At 41.4% G+C, this 22,165-nt stretch overlaps 1 protein-coding gene across 3 annotated transcripts in view; it reads left to right on the forward strand.

Annotated features, from left to right (window-relative positions):
- The first annotated feature begins 1,784 nt into the window (after positions 1-1,784).
- The window catches only part of CCM2L (CCM2 like scaffold protein), a 29,014-nt gene continuing 8,633 nt past the window's right edge, over positions 1,785-22,165 (forward strand). The window contains exons 1-7 of one of the 3 annotated variants that reach the window (XM_074211855.1): positions 1,785-1,826; positions 4,658-4,825; positions 13,222-13,305; positions 13,543-13,726; positions 15,618-16,165; positions 18,581-18,716; positions 21,731-21,794. In XM_074211855.1, the coding sequence (XP_074067956.1) occupies positions 1,797-1,826; positions 4,658-4,825; positions 13,222-13,305; positions 13,543-13,726; positions 15,618-16,165; positions 18,581-18,716; positions 21,731-21,794 (1,214 nt within the window). In that variant the 5' untranslated portion in view covers positions 1,785-1,796. The other 2 variants (XM_074211856.1, XM_074211857.1) reach the window with 2 other exon arrangements.

Genomic DNA, 22,165 nt, shown 5'->3' on the forward strand with positions numbered 1-22,165 from the left:
TTACAGATAAGGAAATAGTGCTTGAGGAAGGATTTGATCTCATTATGCTTTTCACTACAGACATAAAGAAAACCTGGTTTTCCTTCCATTCACAACCCTATGAAATTGCAGACAGCACCCAAGATCTTAAAGGATATTTGTACTGGGAGGAGATCTGAGCTGACTATAGGAGAGTTTGTTGGAGAGGACAAGAACTAAATCTGCTCTCTTCCTGCCTGGGACTGAAGCCTGATCCAGACCAGTTTCCTGCCACCATGGTTAGAACACAGGATATAACAAGAGGAAGGAGGAAGCAATTATAGGGTCTAGTCCCTCCCAGCCCAGGCCATCTGGCCTCTGGAGGGTGGGGAGGGTGGGGAAAGGTGGGGAGAGGGAGAAGGGCCAGGAACTCCTCCAAAAGCCTTTATGTCTTAGAGGAGGAAGCCCTGAATCTAAGGAGGTACCTATATTTTCCAAAAATTGATCACAAAATATCAGAGCTGGAAAAGACCCAAGACAACTGTTAAAGTCTAACCCATCTGAAAGCTAAGGTAAGTAAAGCCCAGAGCAGGCACTCAGTAATTGTGGCAGAACTGGGATTAGAAGAGACTATGTAAATCATCAATATACATATTGCAATTTCTCCTGAATAATCTCTTATTTTGTTCAACCCTTGATAGTTTTCCATTCCTTCCCAGTTGATTTTCACAACTCTGCTTTGAAGTAAATAATTATTCCAATTTGAACAGATGGGAAAACTGAGGCACAAGAAAGTTAAGCAATTTATACAGGGTCACACAACAAGTGAAGAAATTCAGTATCTGACCTGGAACCAGAATTCCAGGTTCTTGAGGCCATTCTTGGGCTCATTCCACCTAGTTTTAACCATTCACAATCTAGTGCTGACTCAAGGATCAGGGCTCTGCTTGAACCAGCTCTTACCAGACTGCCACAGCTCATCATTTCAGTGTGAGCATCTACAGCTTGGAAATCTGCAAATGGTACAAACCAGGGCATGATTAATTGTTTTTTCTGTTTGTTGAATAGATTTAGAAGGTGTTAATAAGGCAGATTAAATTTAAAAGTATATCCTGAAAGCAGATTTAGGAAGGAGGAAGAGCCTTTGATGACATTATTAAATATTTAACTGCCCATCTCTACCCATAGTGTAATATAAACAGTCTAGGTTTGGAAGCAGAACTGGATTCAAAGCCATGGCTGCCACCTATATGTCCTTGGATGAGAGCCCTTTCTGGGCCTCACTTCCATCTATAAATTGAGCTAGATGCCCTCCAAAGCCCTCTCTAAATCTTGGGGGTTCTGTGGGTGTTCATTAGGTCTGAGATAGTTTGGGATGGAGAAGAATGAAGGCATAGGAAGAGATTCTGAGTAGGGGTAGGGTATTGGGTTCTAGGTAGTCAGGGATTACACGAGAACAAAGGGCAACTTTGTGGTTTTAAGGAGACTGAAAGGAGGTTAAACTTCATCCTTAGTCACAAAGTTTAGCCACAGAGGGCTTGGCAGGTGTGCTTTACCAGCCCTGATTATCTCCTGTCAGCCCTCTGGGAGAGTAGTTCCCATATCTTCCCCCTTATTCTCAGTAATTACCCAGCTCTCCTCAAGAGGGGTTGTCCCCTGCTCAGAACTCCTTTCCCTGGCCTAGGGTCCCCAGGACCTCCACCCACTCTAGTCCATAGCTTCTTATCTGGCCAGGAGGGGCAGGAATTCCTGGTCGGCTTGGTGGAGTTTCCGAGGCAGGAAATATAACAAAGAAAATTCTCAGTCAGTAGAGAGGTGGGGGTTGGGGGGGACACAGCATGGAGTTCGAAGGGAAGAAAGGGAGAAAGGTATGTTTGGAGCTGTGACTTGGGAATGGGTTTCAGGGCCCAGAAATGGGGGGATCCTAGAGGGGGAGGAGGAGGAGGAGGAAAAGATGCCGCTGGAAGGGTGAGACTGATATTAGGGACTCTCCTATTAATTGATAGGATCCTGTTATCTTTCCTAACTCCCTGATATAGACTGATCATAGAACTTAGAGCTGGAGAGCAACTTTTTTTTTTTTAAAGTCCAGGTTCCTTAACACTTTTTGTATATTACAGACCCCTCAGGCAGTCTAGTGAATCCTATAGACAGAGCCCTTCTCAAAATGTCTTTAACAGCATAAAGCAAAATATATAGGATTACGAAGGTAATCCATTACATTGAAATGAAGATGTAATTATTTTCCTCATTGAAATTTGCTGATGGGGTGAACTAATGTATTGCTGGAGAAAAACTAGGAACCCCAGTTCTAGTCTAATTCCCTCATTTTGTAGAAGAAAAACTGAAGCTCTGGGAAAAAAGTGTACTCGAGTCAAATGTTAGCACAGTTAAGACTCTAATGATAGGGTTAACAAAGGCACCAGCTTCTCCCCTCCCTAAGACTGCCTATAACTAGCTGAATAAAAGCAGCTTCTCAAACTGGCCCTTGTGCAGAGTTGTTTGTGTTAATAAGAGGGAGAACCAGGAGTCACATTTTTGTGAGGTACAGAAGAGCTACTTCGGGAGTCTGAATTTGGGGGGAGAGGGTTAGACTGCCTGTCTGTTTCCCAGAGCTGTGTGTGGATGTCCCTGGGAAGAGCCAGTGGGGCAGGTGAGCCAGATGTAGAACATATCTTGAAGTTCTTGGCTGTCTCTCATGAAATAAATGGCTTTTTGCTTCTTGTTAACTGTGAAACTTTCAGTAAGAAGTTTGGTTTAGGGACACTGACCCAGAAACCTCTGTTGGTTTACTTTTTGCTTTATTTTTGAAAGCTGATTATGGGTAACTCAGAAGTAAAGAGGCTGTGACTCTTGTCAGAGTTATCGGTTCACATATCAATAGCCTTGTCTTTCTGATTGTGCTAATACTTAAGGTGCAATGTCTCAAACGTATTCACCAGTTGCTCTAAGTGGTTCTTGTTCCCAGATCTTTTCCAGAGAAAATACAGGCAAGCAAACCCCAAACTTTCTTCTGTTCTGTTGCTCTCTCAATGGCTCTGGACTCTGGACTATGTCCCAAGTACCAGATGGATTAGTGAATGATCCAGCCCACTACCCCAAATTTATTTCTCCGATATTCCTAACAGACCCTGTTTACTGGACTTTCCTGCTTATCCATCCTCAGAATTCCTTTCTCAAATCTCTTTTTTTAGAATTCTCTCCTAGTGACTCTTTTTTTTTTTAGTTTTTTTTGCAAGGCAATGGGGTTAAGTGGCTTGCCCAAGGCCACACAGCTAGGTAATTATTAAGTGTCTGAGGCCAGATTTGAACTCAGGTGCTCCTGACTCCAGGGCGGTGCTCTATCCACTGCGCCACCTAGTCACCCCAACTCTTTTTTTGGGGGGGGGGGGGATTGGGTCATTCAGTTCCTCCTAGGAATTCTGGCTCTCAGAAGCCAGCCTATTTTTTTGTATCTATCTAGACTCATAGGCAATGAGATTTAATGACTAGTGTGTTGAACTCAGAATTGGGAAGATCTGGGTTCAAATTCCACTTTCAACATTTACTAACCACATAACTATGAATAGGTCAAGTAATCTCTCTGGGCCTCAGTTTTTTCATCTGTATAATGGGATCATAATACCCATAGATTCAAACTTGCAAAGTAGAGTTGACCATTATCAAATGAGATAATGCATGTTAAGAACTATGTAAATGACAACTATTATTCTCTGTCTATCCATCTAGGAAAGGTCCCATGTGGCTCTGATTTCAGAATAGGCCTCTCTCCTCTGGTTGGAGACTTGGGCTTTCCTTGTGGAGGCCAAGCAACTCTTACAAGCCTTCCACCTAAACAAGCTAAGATTCATAGGGAGGATTTTAGGGTATGCAAATGTCCTTGATCATGCACAGATTCACACATGAACATACATGGGCTTTTTCACCCACTTGAATGAACATGGACTAATACATTCACAAGTATACAGGAACGAAGAAACTCAAATGTAAGAACACACACACACACACACACACACACACACACACACACGCACACATAAGACAGGTCTATTGAAAAGAGACTGGCATTCAAAGTCCAGTCCCAGCCCTTCTACTTCCTACCTGTGGGACCTTGGACAAGTTACTTGACTCCTCTGGGCAGGTAACCACTTTGTTTCTTTCCATCTTTAAATCTGTGATGCTATGAACTATATGTAAATATAGAAGATACCTAAACCCACACTCACTCATAGATATCCATACACATTCACACTTCCTGTAGAGTATACCTGTACACTCAAATACACACAACTCATGCATTCACACAGACTCTGGTTCCACTTAATGTCCCAATAGTACAGTCCCAACAATTTTCTAAAAATAAAAAAAAACACATGATACATTTTAAGTTTGATTTGCATTATTAATATTTTCTGAGTCACTTTCTTCAATCTAGATGATTAAACAAAACAATAAATCAAGCCCTGATTTATAGCATTTACCAATTCCAGGTGTATATAACCATACTGAAAATTTAACAATTAATTCAGAGGCATGAGATGCCTCCAGCATCCCCCTAGCCCTGCCCTAATTCTGTCCTTCCTGGGAATTCCCCAGTCATACACAGAACAGGGGAGACCCACTGGCTGAGCCCTTGGGTCTTGGGTTTTGAGGGCTCTCCCCAAGCTTCTTACCACCACCACCCCCCTTGTCTCCCTAGGGCTTTGTGTCTCCCATTCGCAGGCTGGTATTCCCTAAGACAGGGCGTCGGTCAGCTGGGAGAAGTCCTGTGAGCCGACGACCCCTCCACTCTGTGCCCCTGTACCCCCCGGACTACCTCATTGACCCCCAGATTCTGCTGTGTGACTACCTGGAAAAGGAAGTAAAGGTAAGGAGTGAGGAAGAAAATCTGATGGAAGGAGACACGAGTAGGAAATTGGGGGCAGGGACAATGCAGGGGCATGGATCTAGAGCTGAAAAGATCCTTAGATAGGATTTGGCTCAACTCTCTCATTTTATTATTTTTTTATTAAAGATTTTATTTGAGTTTTACAATTTTTCTCCCAATCTTACTTACCCCCGCAGAAAGCAATCTGTCAGTCTTTACTTCGTTTTCATGTTGTACATTGATCCAGATTGAGTGTGATGAGAGAGAAATCACATCCTTAAGGAAGAAACAAAAAGTATAAGAGATAAGATCAGACAATAAGATATCTGGGTTTTTTTTCCTAAATTAAAGGAAATAGTCCTTGAACTTTGTTCAAACTCCATGGTTCTTTATCTGGATACAGATGGTATTCTCCATTGCAGACAGCCCCAAATTATCCCTGGTTGTTGCAGATGGAATGAGCCAGTCCATCAAGGTTGAACATCACCCCCATGTTAGGGTGTACAGTGTTTTTCCTGGTTCTGCTCATCTCACTCAGCATCAGTTCATGAAAATCCCTCCAGACTTCCCTGAATTCCCATCCCTCCTGGTTTCTATTAGTCAACTCTCTCATTTTATAGAGAAGGAAATGAAGGTTTATAGAAGTTAAATAATTTACCGAAAGTTCTTGAGGTAGTAAAGGATACAGCTGGTTGTTGAACTTAGGTTTCTGACTCCAGATGCTAATTCTTTCCTTCCTCCTCCTCATTTCCTCTGTCAGCTCTTCTAGACTGTCTTCCCTTTCTTCCCTCCCCACCCCCCCTCCAAGGAATCAGGAACTTTTAGTCCTTGCCCCTTCTTTACCACTGAAATGTTGTGTGACCTTGAACACATCCCCTATCATCTGACCTCAGTTTCCTCCTTTATTTTTTTTATTTTATATTTTTTAGTTTCCTCCTTTATTACAAGAGATACTGAACTAGAAGATTCCTAAGGTTTCACCCGATCTGTCGCCAGAGGGTTTCCTGGATAAGCTCCAGATTCCTTCTAACTCCAATAAGTCATATACAAGCACAGATGATACATATATCCACACTCACAGAGACCTATCCAAACCCACTCCTGATGTCCAGTAGACTTCCAGTATACATCCAGTATTCAGTTGTATAGTAACAACTATAAATTGTTAAGGCTTTTTCCATAGTCAGTCTGTGAATAAACATTTATTAAGTGCATGCATGACACTTAATACAAATACAAATAAAGCTAATCTCTTCCCTCCAGGAGAGCATTACAACTTAATGGAATGCCCTCAGCAGTGGACATTTTGTTGCTGTTGAGTGATTACACTTGTGTCCAAGTCTCTATGACTCCATTTGAACTTTTCTTGGCAAAGATACTGGGGTAGTTAGCCATTTCCTTCTCATTTTGCAGATGAGGAAACTGAGGCAAACAGGGTTAAGGGACACACAACTAGTAAATGTCTGGGGTCAGATTTGAACCTAGGAATTTCCTGATTCCAAGCTCAGTGATTTATCCATTTTATCACCTATCTGACCTGGCAATGGATATATAGACTACAACTAATAAGTCTCATTATCTAGTTACTGATAATAGTTCACATTTGTAGATTGTTTTAAAGTTTTCCAGATCAAGAGAGGTAGGCCTCTGTCTGTTTCCTAGACTCCTAAATCCTGTGGTTAGAGATGATTGGGGGCTTCAGGAAGAGACTGGAAGAGAGTACATTGCTGTCCAAAGTGGATGGATCTTAAGAATGAAGTTCTTTGTTCTATCATATTTTAGATGGCACCTGCATTTATTCTATTTTTTCATAGTTGTTTAAATGTTTTCTCCATCATCGGACTGAGTTCTGTGAGAGCAGGAACTGACTTTTACCTTTCTTTGTATCCCTGGCTCCTAGACTAGCACATAGTAGGTGCTTAATAAATGATTATGGACTCACTGATATAAAGGCTTGACCCCACACCCAAAAATCATCATCTTCTCTCCCCTAGGTTTGGCCCAGAGAAGGAATTTGGTCACTTCTAGTTAGTTGATTGGGTAAATTCCCTTATGAAACTGGACTGGAGACCACTAGATTAAGAGATGACCTTGACCCTTGGACCTCTGTTTCCTTATCTGGAAAATGAGAACAATGGTGTGCATGTGTGCATGTGCTTGTGTGTTACATGTATTTTTGTGTATATATTGCATGTGTGTGTGTATTATGTTGCATGGGAGTGTATATTGTGTGTATGTGTGTATGTTGGCAAGAAGCCCATCAGGATTGTGTATCAATTTCACAATGACATGCTCGTCCTGGTTATGGATAGTGGATGATGCTCTGGAGATTTCCCAGTCATCAATGGAGTGAAACAAGGCTGCCCTCGCTTTTTTAGCTTGATGTTTTCAGCCATGTATCAAATGCCTTCACTGAGGATGAGCACCACATAGATGGCAAATTCTTTAATATGAAAAGGCTACAAGCCAAGTCAAAAGTAGAGGGAGTGTTGGTGCCTGATCTTCTGTTTGCAGATGACTGTGTACTCAATGCAGCCTCTGAAGCTCAAGATACAACAAAGTATGGATTGATTCTCTGCCGTTTGTACTAATTTTGACCTAACAATTAGTGCCAAGAAAACACAGATGCTTCATCTCCAGCATCACACCATTCTTGTGTGGAACCATTGGTTTCAGCAAATGGAGAAGTTGTGAGTACTGTGAACAAGTTCACTGTGGACAAGTTTACTGCCTAGGTAGGCAGTGTCCTTTCCAGGGAGGTATACATTAACAATGAGGTTGACACTGGCATTGCCAGAGCTAGTTCATTATTTGGGAGGCTCCAAAAGAAAGTGTGGGAGAGAAGAGGTATTAGACTGACTACCAAACTGAAGGTCTACAAAGCTGTTGTGCTGATCTCATTGCTATATGGCTATGAAAGCTAGACAGTCTACCAGTGCTGTCAGAAAACTGAATCATTTCCATTTAAATTGTCCTAGGAAGATTCCAAAGATCTCCTGGCAGGAGAAGGTCCTTTCTCAAGCTAAACTTCAAAGCATTCAAATGTTACCTCAGAGAGTGCAACTACGATAGGCAGGCCACGTTGTTAGAATGCCAGACATGCTCTTGTCAAAAAGATTATTTCATGTAGATCTCACACAGAGCAAGCACTTACAAGGGGGTCAGAAGAAGGGTTACTGAGATACCCTGGAGGTCTCATTGAAGAACTTTAGAATTGATTGTACATAGGGGGCAGCTAGGTGGCTCAGTGGATAGAGCACCGGCCCTGGAGTCAGGAGGACCTGAGTTCAAATCCAACCTCAGACACTTAATAATTACCTAGCTGTGTGGCCTTGGGCAAGCCACTTAACCCTATTGCCTTGCAAAAACTAAAATAATAATAATAATAATAATAATAATAATAATAATAAAATAATTGATTGTATAGCATGGGAGACACTGGCACAGGACTGCCCAGCATGGCATGCCCTCATCAGTGAGGGTGCTGTACTCTATGAGGAAGGCAGAATCGGAGCAGCTCTAGACATTTTCATGTTTAGAGTAGGCATGCCAAGTATGTACATGGACTGTGCCTGACCTGTGGTAGAGCATTTCAAGCTTGTATTGGTCTGATCATCCACAGTCAGACACACTGTAATTTGTCTCAAACTTAGTGATGTCATTTTGGTGGTCTTTGATAATGAAGGTCAACCATGTGTATGTATGCATATGTGTCTTCATGTGTATGTTTATAGGTATATGTATACATGTGTATTGTGAATGTATGTGTGTGTGTGTTTGTGTGTGTGTGTGTGTGTGTGTGTGTGTGTGTGTGTGCATTTGTATTCTACTCTTCTTTTAGCCTCTAAGTTTTAGGAGAGAAGGAACCAAATCTTATCTCTACTTTGCTGCTCTCTCCCTCCCTGGCAGAGTATTTTCCACACAGGAGTTTGGAAGGGTTTTGAGTTGCAGGGTCTCACAAGGCACTACCTCTTCCACACTCCCTTTTTTACAGATGGGCCCAAAGAAGGTCTGAGTCTCACCAGAGTGGGTTCCACTCTGGTTTTCTGGATCCAATCCAAGGTTCTTTCCACAATAAATTTCAATTTTGTGAATGAACAGCCCTTTCAGTCTCACAGGAATTCTGTTAGGATTAAATAAGAGAATGAAAATGCTTCATAAAAGTTCAAAAATGCTTTAAGAATGAAAAGCAAAAGAGGAAAAAGACAAGTTGGGCTTTGAATCCCAGCTCTGGTGTTGACTTTCTGGGTCAACAAGTCAACAAGCATATTTTGAACACCTATTATATGCTGGGTGTTGTGCTAAGCACAGAGGGTATAAAGCAAGGTAGAAGTCAGTCCAGCCTTCAAGGAGCTCAGAGTCTAATGGGGAAGAAAAGAAAGAAAACAAGCATGTATTGAGCACCTACCTTATGTTTGTGCTAGCTGGTCCTCACCACAGCCCTGGGAGGGCAGGTTCTATGAGGATCCACATTTTATAGTCAAGAAAACTAAGGGAGACAGAGGCTAAGTGACTTCCCCAAGGTCACACTGCTAATAAGTATCTGAGGCCAGATTGGAATTCAGGTCTTCCTGTTCTAGGCTCAGCACTATAGGCCCAGGATAAAATGAGATCATCCTCTTAGAATAGGACTTGATATACTTGATATGCTTGATATACAGTAAGTGATTAATAAATACTTCTCTCTTTCCCCTACATCTAGCTGCCTCTAGGTGCCTCTAAGTGGGAGAAACATGCAAACAATTGTATACAAACAAGATATATAGATATACATATTTTATTTATATATTATATAAATATATATATATATATATACACATTAGTTTCAAATATATATTTGAAACTAATTTTGGAGGGAAGGCAGTAGAACTATGGGAATAGTAAAAACACTGTGTTGCAGAAGGTAAGATATTAGCCAGGACTTGAAGGAAGTCAGGGACACTAGGAGTTAGAGATTAGGAGGGAGAGCATTCCAGAAAGTCAGGGAAAATACTCAAGAGTGTGGGAAAAGAGTCCAGTCACAGCAACAGTAAGAAAGCTGCTGTCATGTAAAGGGGAGTAAGATGGAAAAGGAAGAAGGGGCCGTGTTATAAAGGGCTTTAAAATCCAAAGAGGATTTTATGTCAATCCTAGAGGTAATAGGTAACACTAGAATTTGCTGTACAGGACTGAATGGTTTCTCTAGGCAGCTAGGTATCACAGTGGATAGAGCTCTGGACCTAGAGTCAAGAAGACATGAATTTAAATCCAACATCAAATACTAATTGTGTGGCCCCAGGCAAGTCATTTTACCAATGCCTGGCTCAGTTTCCTCACCTGTAAAATGGGGATAATAATAATACCAATAGTACCTACTTGGGGCAACTAGGAGGTACAGTGGATAGAGCACCAATCCTGGAATCAGGAGGATCTGAGTTCAAATTCAACCTCAGACACCTAATAATTACCTAGCTGTGTGACCTTGGGCAAGTCACTTAACCCCATTTCCTTGCAAAAAAATGATAATACCACTTGTTATAAAAATAAAATGACATCATTATAAAGCACTTTGTAAACTTTACAGCACTGGATAAATTCATTATTGTTAATAATGTGTGCGTAGCTGTCTGTCTGTATGATACAATGAGACCCAGGCTTTAGGAAGATTAATTTGACCCCTGAGTGGAGGATGGATTGAAATGGGGAAAGACCTGAAGAAGGGAAACTAGCCAAAAAAGCAATTGAAGTAATGAGAGCAGAGAAGGAGACATATAGAAGAGAAATTATAATCCTATAATTGACAGGATATGGAAACAGATTGGAAATGGAGGAGATGAGAGAGAGACAGAGACAGAAGGGACAGAGAGTGAAGAGAGTCAGTGATAATACCTAGGTTGTAAACCTAGTTGATTGGGAAAATGGCAGTGCCCTTGACAGTCAGAGGGAAGTTCAGAAGAGGAAAGGGTTTGTGGAAGAAAATAATGAGTTCTATTTTGGACACTTTGAGTTTCATATGACTATGGGACATCTAGTTTGAGATGTCAAATAGACAGTTATAGATTGGATACTGATGAATCAGAAGAGAAGTTAGGACTGAATAAACAGATCTAAGAAACATCTGTATAGAGATGATAACTGAATCTATGGCAGGTATTGAAATGAATAGAAGGAGAAATGAAGAGAGTCCAAGACAGAGCCTTGGGGGATAGCCACCATCAGGAAGTTTGCCCTGAATGAAGATCCAGCAAAAGAAAAATATCCTATGTGACCCTGGGCAAGTCAGTACCCCTCCCTAATCCTATTCTTTTTATCTGTGCAATGGGGTTAATTATATAATTATTTATATATTATAATAGTTAAACATGTTACTTATAATATCATTGCTTATTATTATATTATAACATAATATATTATACATAATCATTCTTGTCCTTGTACCTTACAGAGTTGTGAAGAAAGTATTTGAGAGGGAGGGAATTTGAACTAACCTGCAACTTCCTCAGTATGGGGAAATTTCTGATGTGGATCATAGATAAAGAATTGGAAGGAACCTTAATAGCCCAGCCCCATCATGTTTCAGATGAAAAAACCAAGGCACAAAGAAATAAAATGATGTGCCAAAGGTCACAGAAGTCTTTGTGAAGGACATACAGGATAGATTCCATAGCAGGGTCAGGATTAGAACTCAAGTTATGCAGCACTCTGTCCACTATACAAAACTGCCTCTCTGATACAGTCCCTTCATTAGTATACATAGTTTTGTTTTGGCTTGTTTTTTGTGGGGTTTAGCAAGATAGTGAGGTTAAGTGACTTGCCCAAGGACACACAGCTAGGTAATTATTAAGTGTCTGAGGTGAGATTTGAACTCAGGTCCTCCTGACTCCAGGGCCAGTGCTCTATACACTACACCACCTAGCTGCTCCTAGTATACATAGTTTTAAAGAATTATCTAAGGCATTGAGAAGTTGTGAGTTCCAAATGATAACAGAGCTGGTATATATCAGAGAATTGACTTGAACCCTGTTCTTCCAGATTGAAAAGTATGTCCTTTATCCACAAGACCATTGAGCTAGAACTAGGAGGAACCTCAGAAGTCATCTAGTCCCATCCACTTACTTAACAGAAGGGGAAAATGAGGCCCAGAGCATCATACAGGTAGTGTCAGAGATGAGATTTGATTCTGGGTCCTCTAACAGCAGAGCCATGATGTGGATGGTCTCATTAAGGACAAAGTCTCATCTGACAGGAGCTAGTGGATCTGTGTGAATGGGGAAAGAATGGCAGAAGGCCAAATGACAAATATTCTGCCTCACCCTTGCCTTGCTTTCCCAATCCCTGAAATTGCAGCAGTGATATGATGGAAAAGATACTGGATCTGAGATAAAAGGGCCTAGATTCAGACCCTGGTTATGCTTTTTAGTTTTGTGACCTTGATGGTTTTTTCTGAGCTTCAGTTGAATTTTCTGTGAAATAGAGATATATTTATACTACATGGGGTCTCTGTGATCACTTGATAAAAAACTACATAATGAGAGGCATTATTCTTTTATTATCAGGAAAAAATTCCCCTTTCTCCACCACCCCTACACCATTTCCTGAGGAGCAGAGAAATAGAGTAGAGATGTTGCTGGATCTGGAGTCAGAAGATGCATCTAAAGCCCACCTCTGATATTACTAGCCATGATGCTGGCTAGGTCATTTAACTGCTCTGAGCCTCTATTTTTCTCATCTGTAAAATAAGGCATCTGGTAGCTCAATGGATACAGCATTGGATTTGGAATCAGGAAAATACAAGTTCAAATCCAACCGTGTGACCCTGGGCACATCTCTGTATTTTGACCTCTATTCCTCAGTTTCTTCAACTTTAAAAGGGGAATAATAAACTATCATTTATGTAACACCTACTCTCTGCTAAGCACTTTGCAATGATCATTTCATTCAATCCTTACAATAACCCTGGAATGTAGGTGCTGCTATTTCTACTCATTTTACAGATGAAGAAATTGAGGACCAAAATAAATTAAAAACACAATTTCCTCTAAAAAAGTATCTTCTAAACTTGAAATAATTGCACAGAGAAGTTTGGTGACTTGCCCAGGGTGACACAGCTAGTGAACACAGGAATTTCCTGATTCCATAGTTAATTATCAATTCACTGTACCACTTAGATATAAAATATAAAATATAATAATAATAATAATAATGGCTACCTCAAAAGGGTCCAATGAGAAGCAATGGAGATGTTGAAAAAGGTGGTTAGCCTAGTTGGATACTGTATACATGTTTATTCTCTTCCCTTCTAAAGTCTAAATCTAAGATCCTCCCCTTTAGGGGAGTGTCTCAACTCAAGGGAAGAGAGCAAAAGCTGAAACCTGGGTTCTCAGGGCCCTAGTGATTGCTCTGGGCTTCCTATTAAGTTTCTAGGCCACTTAACCTGGGTCAACTCCTCCCTGAACCCCTCTAGCCGGGATGAGCTCCTGCAGCTGTTGGACACTGCAAGGGTGAGGAGAGAGGAAGGTAGGAGTGGAGAGGGTGGGGAGGGTGCGCAGGGCGGGTAGGGCACTGTCCCCATCTCATCCCACCCTCAGTTTCCTCCTCTGGAGCTTCTGGGCAAGTTCAGATGGGGCAGGGGCAAGGGCAGGCCGTGGGTGTGTGGGCATGCTGGCAGAGTGGGGGGAGGAACTTGACTGAGGCTCCACTCACAACACCCTCGACACTCCTTGGCTCTGGCCCCTCAGCAACTGAAAGAGCTGCCTCTGAAGAGCACCCCGGAGCAGGATAGCATCCTCAGTCTGTCGGCCAGATGCCTGCTCCTCACGTGGCGGGACAATGAAGAGCTGATCCTGCGCATTCCCACACACGAGATCGCGGCTGCTTCCTACCTGCAGGATGATGCACTTCACCTCTTGGTACTCAAGACTGGTAAGACACAGGGAACAGAGGGAAGACTGGTCCTGGGACTGGGGAGGGGAAGGAGGAGGAGGGGCGAGGGGCCAACAGACTGCGAGTGCTCCAGAAATGAACATGTGGCCAGTTTCTGTGTCCTAGGGGCCAAACCAAAGCCATTCTTCCTAAGGATTCTATCTTTAAGGTCATCTCTTGACCCCACCCTGGTTTCTCACCAGAGCATCTCTAGGGGTAGCTAGGTGGCATAGTGGATACAGTACAGGTCTTGGAGTCAGGCAGACAAGAGTGCTGAACTCATATAATTGACTCTTCCTAGATATATGCCTTTTGGGCAAGTCACTTAACCCTGTATGCCTCCCACCCAGGGCTATCTCTAGTCATTCTTATTCTTATCTGGCCACAGGACCCAGATGGCCCCGGAGGAAAAAGTGAGACTGGTGACTTAGCACACACCCCCTCCCTGAAATCCAATTCATATGCTTATCATGACATCCCTCCCTGATGTCATGGTCTTCTTTGAGAATGAAAGACAAACACATTGGTTATAGGATCATCAATTAATCCACAAGTATTATTAAGCTCCTCTTTGTGCCAGATGCACTTGAGATAATGGGGATGATACAAATACAAATGTAAACTCTCAGGGAGCTTATATTCTAGGAGGAGGAGACAAGCTATCTCAGTGGTGCAACTACCTTATTTTATTAATGACAGAGATAGATAGAGATTGCTGGTGGTGCAGTGGAAAGAGCAGGAAGCCCAGAGTCAGAAAGAACACTGACTACCTGTGAAACTTTGGGCAAGTCACTTAAAATCACCCTGCTTGCCTATTTCCTCAAATGTAAAAATGAGTATAATAATAATGGGGATAAAAATGAGTTAATATTTGTAAAAAGCACAATGCCTGCAAATGAAAATAATATAGAAATATATCATACATGATAGCAAATGTAGAAACTATATCAAAACTGCCTACACTTTCAGAAGTGGGGAGGGAGAAAAGTTTGGAACTCAAAAACTTATAAAAAGGAATGTAAAAATTTTCACAATGTGCAATTGGGGGAAAGTAAATAAGTAAAACACAATTTAATAATAAAATAAAACAAAATCATAATACTTGGCTCATAGTGGGAAACTGAGGCTGGCAAGAGCTATCATTTCCCCAATCTAATGTTTTTTCCACTCTACCAGCCACCCAACTGATAAGAGTCAGATTTCCTTTCATCATTCATTTAGTGATCTTGAGAAGCAGAGGATCTTGCTGTGCCTTTCATTACTTGTGCAAGCTTGGATAAATCACCCGGTATTTCTAGACCTATTTCTTTACCAGATGACCTCTCAGATTCCTGCCATTTGTAAATCTGGGGTACTCTGATCCTTCCTATAAGATCCATAATTCAGGAATTATCATCACTTTACAGATGGACAACTAAGGCTCAACAATCAAGTGATTTGCTTAGGGTTCATCCATTTAGCAAGTGATAAATGATAAAGTGATAAAAGCTGAAATTTAGTTGTATGTTGTTAAAACTGGGAAGTGCCTTAGTGATAATATGGACTGTGATCCAAAGATCCTGACTCCTTGCCCCCAAATTTTTCCACTCTCCCACACTTACTTTTTACATGAAGGGAAGAGAAAGAAAGAAAGAGAGAGAGAGAGAGAGAGAGAGAGAGAGAGAGAGAGAGAGAGAGAGAAAGAGAGAAAGGAAGGAAGGAAGAAAGAAAAAGAAAGAAAGAAAGAAAGAAGGAAAGAAAGAAAGAAAGAAAGAAAGAAAGAAAGAAAGAAAGAAAGAATGATCTTGTTGGCATCAGGTGCCAACAGGTTCTGAATGGTGACATGTCCTTTTCTTCCCCATGCTCTAACATTTAGTCTTGAGCATGTGATCATTCTTTCATACTCTCCTAGGTCTGGGTGTGGATCCAGTGCCTGCTGGCCTGGATGTGTGCCCTGGTGGCAGGCGGGAGACTGGAGTGACTGGCATGACTCCTGAGAAGAGGTCAACAGGCAGTGGTCCTGAGCCTAGACCACCTTCAAGTGGTGTGGAGCGACGCCATACTATCTGCAGCTTGGACTGGAGGATGGCATGGGGAGGCACAGAGGGTCGTGTCACTGGAGGTGGTGGGGGCAGCTTGGAACGAAAGCAAGGTGCTGGTGAGAAGAAGGCCATGGGCAAGGCTTTTGGGAGCTGGGAGCGGCGCCAGACATTCAGTGGCAGCTGGGAGCGACGGCAGGGGGGCAAACCTGGGGGCAGCTGGGAGCGGAGGCAGGGAAGCAAACCTGGAGGAAGCTGGGAACTGCGGCAAGGGGGCAAACCTGGAGGCAGCTGGGAGCGTCGACAGACCTTCAGTGGTGGCAGCTGGGAGCGTCGACAACCTGGTCTCAATCCCCTGGATCCTCAGGACCCCAGCCCTGATGCCTACTGTAACCTCATCATCCTGGCAGTTGCCAATAGGGTGAGTTGGCCTCTCAACCAAGATGAATTAAAGAGCTATGGCCTTGGAGAGTCATAGAACCCCAGTCTGGGTCACAGCATTCATTCAATTTCAATTCAACAGACATTTTTTGAAAAAAAAAAAACTCATTTATATCTTTTATTTTTATATCATCTGCATTCCCCAATATATCCTTTCCCCTCCCCAAACAGTTGTCTCATAACAAAGAATTAATAAAAGAGAAATAAATAATTCAGCAAAATTAACTAATATATCAACCAAATCCAACATTAAATTCAAGGTTCCCCACCAATAATCCTCTACTTCTGCTAAGAAGGAATGAAGGTACATTTCCACATTTCTTTTTGAGGGCCCCACTTGGTCATTATAATTTTACAACATTTAGTTCTGATTGTTTTGTTGCTACTGTTTCCTTTTTCAATATGTAGTTATTATGTATATTGTTTTCCTGGTTCTGCTTACTTTCACTTTACATTGGTTCACAAGTCTCTCCATACTTCTCTGTATTCATCATATTCATTGTTTGTTACTATACTCAATATCCCATCATCTTCATGTATCAAAATTTGATTATTCATTCCCACCTTTGTTACTATGCCTTCACCACTACAATGTGTTCTACAGACATCTATTAAGCACCAACTGCTTGCAGTACAGTGTACTGAAAACTGAGGAAAATACAAAATTTAAACACTCATTTCTATAGCAATTTAAGGTTCACAAAGCACTTTGCATCTATTTGACCCGTACAATAAACCAAGAAGTAATTAGTATGATCCCCAATTTACAGACAAGGAATCTTTTTTTCAAGGAAGTTAAGTGACTTGCTCAAGATTCAAATTAGTCTTTCTGATTTTAAATGTAATACTCTGTCTAGTCCCTACCTCCATGGAACTCTTAGTCTAAAAAGGGTTTATGATACAAACCAAAAAAAACTAATGCAAAATATTATATAATAAGTCCATTAGAGAGGTGAAGAATGCAATTTGAAGTCTTGAGGGTCAAGGTCATTACTACGAATTGGGAGAATCAGGAAAGATTTCTTTAACAAGTGGGTAAAGACTCAATAGTTCAAATGGTGAGGGACACAGGTACCTTCTAAATATAGTATAAACAGAGTGCAGAAGTTGGGAAGGTACAGGGTACATTATAGGGACAAAGTTTTATGGTTTGATTAGAGTATAGAATGCAAGAAGATGAGTATTCAGAGACTAGAAAGGTAGGACTTTTAATGTCAGGTGAGGAGTCTGAGTTTTACTTAGGAAGCAATAGAGAGCCATTAAATATTTTTGAATAGAAGAGTCACATGAAGAGATCTATGCATAAGGAAAATAGTTCTAGCACCACAGAAAAGACAGTTTGAAAAGAGGAGAGATTTGGAGGCAAGAAGATTGGTTAAGCAGTTATTCTGATAGACCAGGCAGACTAGGATGGCTACAAGAAGATGCCTACAAGTAGAGAGAAAAGACAGTGGTATAGCATTATAGCTGAGCGGCCCCCAAAGTTTCATTCTCTATCACAACTGTACTGAAAACAATGACTAGACAATTATCTCTTCTACATCATGATTTTCCCAATCATGGTTCAATATAGTATGGGTCAGTATAGGAAATTAAATGAGAATTTTTTTTAGACAAACAAAGACCAGCAGATGATACAGGAAAAGTTTAAAAACTAAGAAATGCATTATACATAGATGATAGACACAGATAGAATATTGTATAATATCAATCCAAATTTTATAATAAGTATTATAAGTACTCCATAATAGAAAAAGAAAAAATTCAGACTTCTCTGATATAAAGGGAGAGCCAAAAAATTTTAGATGGATTTTCGAGATCATGGGGCACCACACCCCTAACTCCTGTAATATGAAAGGGATAACTGTAATTAAAGGGGATTCCCTCAAAGAATGAGCCTGCTTTAAATATATCCCCAACCTGGTGGTCAAAACCCAGTATGAGAAAAAACCTTTTTTTTCTCCTCTGGAGCCCTTGAGACTCTAGGCTCCATCCAATATCTCTTTGTAGGGAATATTCAAGGTAGCTAAAGGAGAGGAATAGAGAAGAATGTTACAACCAGTTAAAAATGTTACATATGTTATGTGAAATGTAAAACAGAATGTTAAAACTATAAAGGGTCTAGAGATATCATACATGCCAATCCACTCATTTCACAAATAGGAGAAATTAGTTTCCCTCAGGGAGGGGAAAAATGATGGGAAAAACACCAAAAATGAGGGAAGTCTAAAAGCTGAGTCTACTGAATCTCTGGCCCAGGGCTCTATTCTCAGCCCCACTTTGTCCCTCCCTCACTTTCTAGACTGCTAGAGCTGCCCAGTCCTCAAATTAGTATCCCCATACTCCAGCTTAGAGCTAATCTCAGTTGCTAATGTTTCCTCTCTTTTGCGGTCAGGATGCAGCAGAAGAATCCTGTGCTCTCATCTGCCAGGTCTTCCAGATCATCTATGGTGACCAAACTATCGAATGTGTGGATCGGGCTGGCTACCACTACACCTCCACCCCTGAACGGCCCTGGCTTATCAGCCGCAGTGAGTCCTGGGTCAGAGGCAGCTTTCCTTCAGTGTCACTCTCCTCTCACTTGTCCCTGAACCAAAATGAAATAACCCAAATGGATCAGAGAAGTTTGAATTGGAAGGGACTTCAAGAGATCAAGCAATCTACCTCCTTATTTTCACAGATGAGGAAACTGAAATGTAGAGGCATTAAGGGACTGAGGGTCACACAGCTAGTCAGCATCAGGTGTTCCTGACTCCAAGTCCGAAGTACTATTCTCTTCTCCATCATGCCTCTCTGTGGTCCAAAACCTTCATTTTTACAGATGAAGAAAATAAGGCCTAGAGAGGTTTGGTGATTTGACCAGGCTCACACAGGTAATAAGATTCAAAGATAAAATTTGAATCCAGGTCAGAGAATCTAACTTGGGAGTACAGATCAGCTACCTTTTAGAAAAATCAAGGACAAGAGAACTATTCTTCATCCATCAATTCCCTCCAAACATTATTCAGCACCCTCTCTGTATAAAAGGGAGGCTAAGGGGCAGCTAGGTGGCACAATGGATAGAGCATTGACCCTGGAATCAGTAGGACCTGAGTTCAAATCTGGATTCAAATTACCTAGTTGTGTGACCTGGAACAAGTCACTTAACAAGTCATTTGCCTTGTAAAAACCAAAAAAAAAAATAAAAATTAAAAAAATAAAGGAGTAGTCAGGGGGTACACTAGAGAGTGTGACTGAACTCAGAAAACTTATCTTCCTGATTTTGTGTGGCTTCAGTTGCTTACTAACTGTGTAATCCTGGGAAAGTTATTTAATCCCTGTTTGCCTCAGTTTCCTCATCTGTAGGATTGGGAAAATAACTATACCTTCCTTACAGGGGTTGTTGTGGGGTTCAAATGAGATCATAATTGTAAATAAATGTAAATAATCTACATACTATAGACTTCAGAACCATACAAGGAAAATTTTGTCAGTAATTTGTTCAGTTGTTTTTCAAGTCTGACTCATTGTGACCCTATTTGGGGTTTTCTAGGCAAAGATGCTGAGTAGTTTGCCATTTCCCTCTCTAGTTCGTTTAACAGATGAGGAAAATGAGGCAAACAGGATTGAGTGACTTGTCACATAGTAGGTGTCTGAGGCCAGATTTTAAGTCAGGGAAAAGGGTTTTCCCAACTCTAGGGCTGGCACTCCACCCTCTGGCGCCACCTAGCTATCCCCTTGACAATAATCATAGCTGTCCAAAAGTAGAATGGGCTACTTGGAAAGGTAATGCCTCCCCCAGCGCTGAAGGTCTTTAAGTGGAGGCTGGATAGTTCTTTGTTGGCTGCATAGAAGGAATATCTATTCTTCTACTTACTGGACCAAGTAGCTCTGTAGTTCCTTTTATCTCTGGGATGCTATGCTTCTGGACTCATAACCTGAACTTCTGACTCAAGTCCAGTAATTTCCTATTACACGCAAATGTCCCTCTAATAATAAGTATCCAAGTGGGGTGTGAACAAGATACAATAAGATTAAATGAAAGCGGTAACTTTCATCTTTAGAGATTGGGGAGAAAGTCAAGGAAGGCTTGGGGGGTAGTGGAAGCATTTGATCTGGACTTTGAGGTAAAGAAAGGATTTCAGCAGGTAGAAATAGGAGGAAGGACAGAGAAAAGACTTGGAGCCTGAGCAAAGATCCCTTCTTCTGTCCCTGTAGTTAACTGTTGTTCCATATTCCTCTTTTCTGTTCCTGGTGAAAATTCTTGGCCAATATTAGTCAGAGGAGGCAGTCTCTTTGGATAAGCTTCCATTGAATGTAGCCCTGCTCTAGATGCTGTGGGGGGAAACTGGTACAGAAGCAGACAAATGAGTCATGCAACTTGGTTAGACTCCATCTGTCTCTCCAGTCTTTTCACACCCCAACTCAGCCAGAAGTTTGATTGTACATGCAAGAGTTGGAGGACCAAGAAAAAGGTAGATCGTGATAAAGGAGAATGGAGCTAGAAACTGAGGAGCCAGAGAGCCTGGTCCTGAAAGACTCCAGACTTAATCAACTAATCAAGAAATCTTTACTGAGCACCTCCCTCCTGTGTACCCTGCCCTGAGTGCTATATTGGGAGATACCCAAGAGGAGAAGGAATATACCTGCTTCCTCCTTTGGCAGGATCTGAGGTTTAATTTTGGAGTAAAATCTAAGATTAGAATTATAGTCTTCCAAAGTTAAAAGTGATATGGGAGGTCTTCAGATCAGTTTGCTGTCCTTCGAAAGAATCTCCTCTACAGTATCCTTGATTAAGGGTTATCTGCCCAGTCTGAACACTTCCAGTCACAGGGAGTTCGCTGGAAACAAACAACCTGGGTTGGAATCCCATGTCTTCTTGGTATGACCTATGTGAGCCTAGAGTCCTGAACTTCTCCAGGCTTCTGTGTCTTCACCTCTAAATCAGGGAGGTTGGATTAGATGACTCTAGGTAGAATCCTACTAATTAAGGCAACCTATTTTAAGGAAATTTCCCCTTATTTCTGCCCTAGATCTGCCTCATTGTAATTTCCACTGACTGTTCCTGATTCTGGAACCACAAAGAACAATTTTATATCTGGTGATGACTTTCAAGATTTTTTAACTCATGGAGAGGTCCTATCCCCATTCTTTCTCAAATCTATTCTTCTCTAGCCTAAACACCACTAGATTCTTTATATTTCATGATTGTTTTGGAGGCAGAAGATCTGTGTTCAAATTCTGATTCTGACATTTACTAATTACATGATCCTGGGTAAGTCTTTTTCCTATCTCTGATTCCCTAGTTTCGTTATCTGTATAATGGAGATAACAATATTTTGACTACCTAATCCACTGTACTTTAAAAAAAAAAAAAACTCTGCAAAATTCTTTGTAAACTTTAGATGGCCAGGAAAAAAATAACTTATTATCAAGGGACAGAGAATTTCATGAGTATAGGAATTAGGAAGTGGTGCCTATGATACCATCTGGGAAAGGGGCCAGTGGAGGGAAGGAATTAGGCCCCAGAAAATGATGGAATATTGCTTTGTCTTCTCTGACAAAGGTGAGAGCTGTCGCACAGATGGGACCTATGGCTATGATGCTGATTTCAGTTGCTGCAGTTCTTTGTAAGTACCAACTTCCACCAGAACTTTTGCTCTCCTCCCCTGACTCCAGCCCAATCCCCATCCCTCTCCTTGACACCTGGTAGATACCCCAGACACCCAGTAGATACCCCAGACACCTTGGGAAATTCTTCACACTATCTGGCAAAAAGGATGTCCCTGACTGAGTCTCTGCTGTGTGCTAGCTTGGCTCTAGACAATGTGGGGAATGCTGAGGAAACTAAAGATGCTCAGCTATCACCTAACAGGCTTGAAACCTACCAAGTCAAAAAATAGAAAGATGTAAAACATAAGTTAAGCAAAAACTCATTGAATAGAGCGGACTTAGACACAGATCTTAGAAAGTCAAGCCTAGAAAGACTAGAGCTCATCTT

The sequence above is a fragment of the Macrotis lagotis genome, chromosome 1 (assembly GCF_037893015.1).
Source record: "Macrotis lagotis isolate mMagLag1 chromosome 1, bilby.v1.9.chrom.fasta, whole genome shotgun sequence".
Taxonomy (NCBI): Eukaryota; Metazoa; Chordata; class Mammalia; order Peramelemorphia; family Peramelidae; genus Macrotis; species Macrotis lagotis.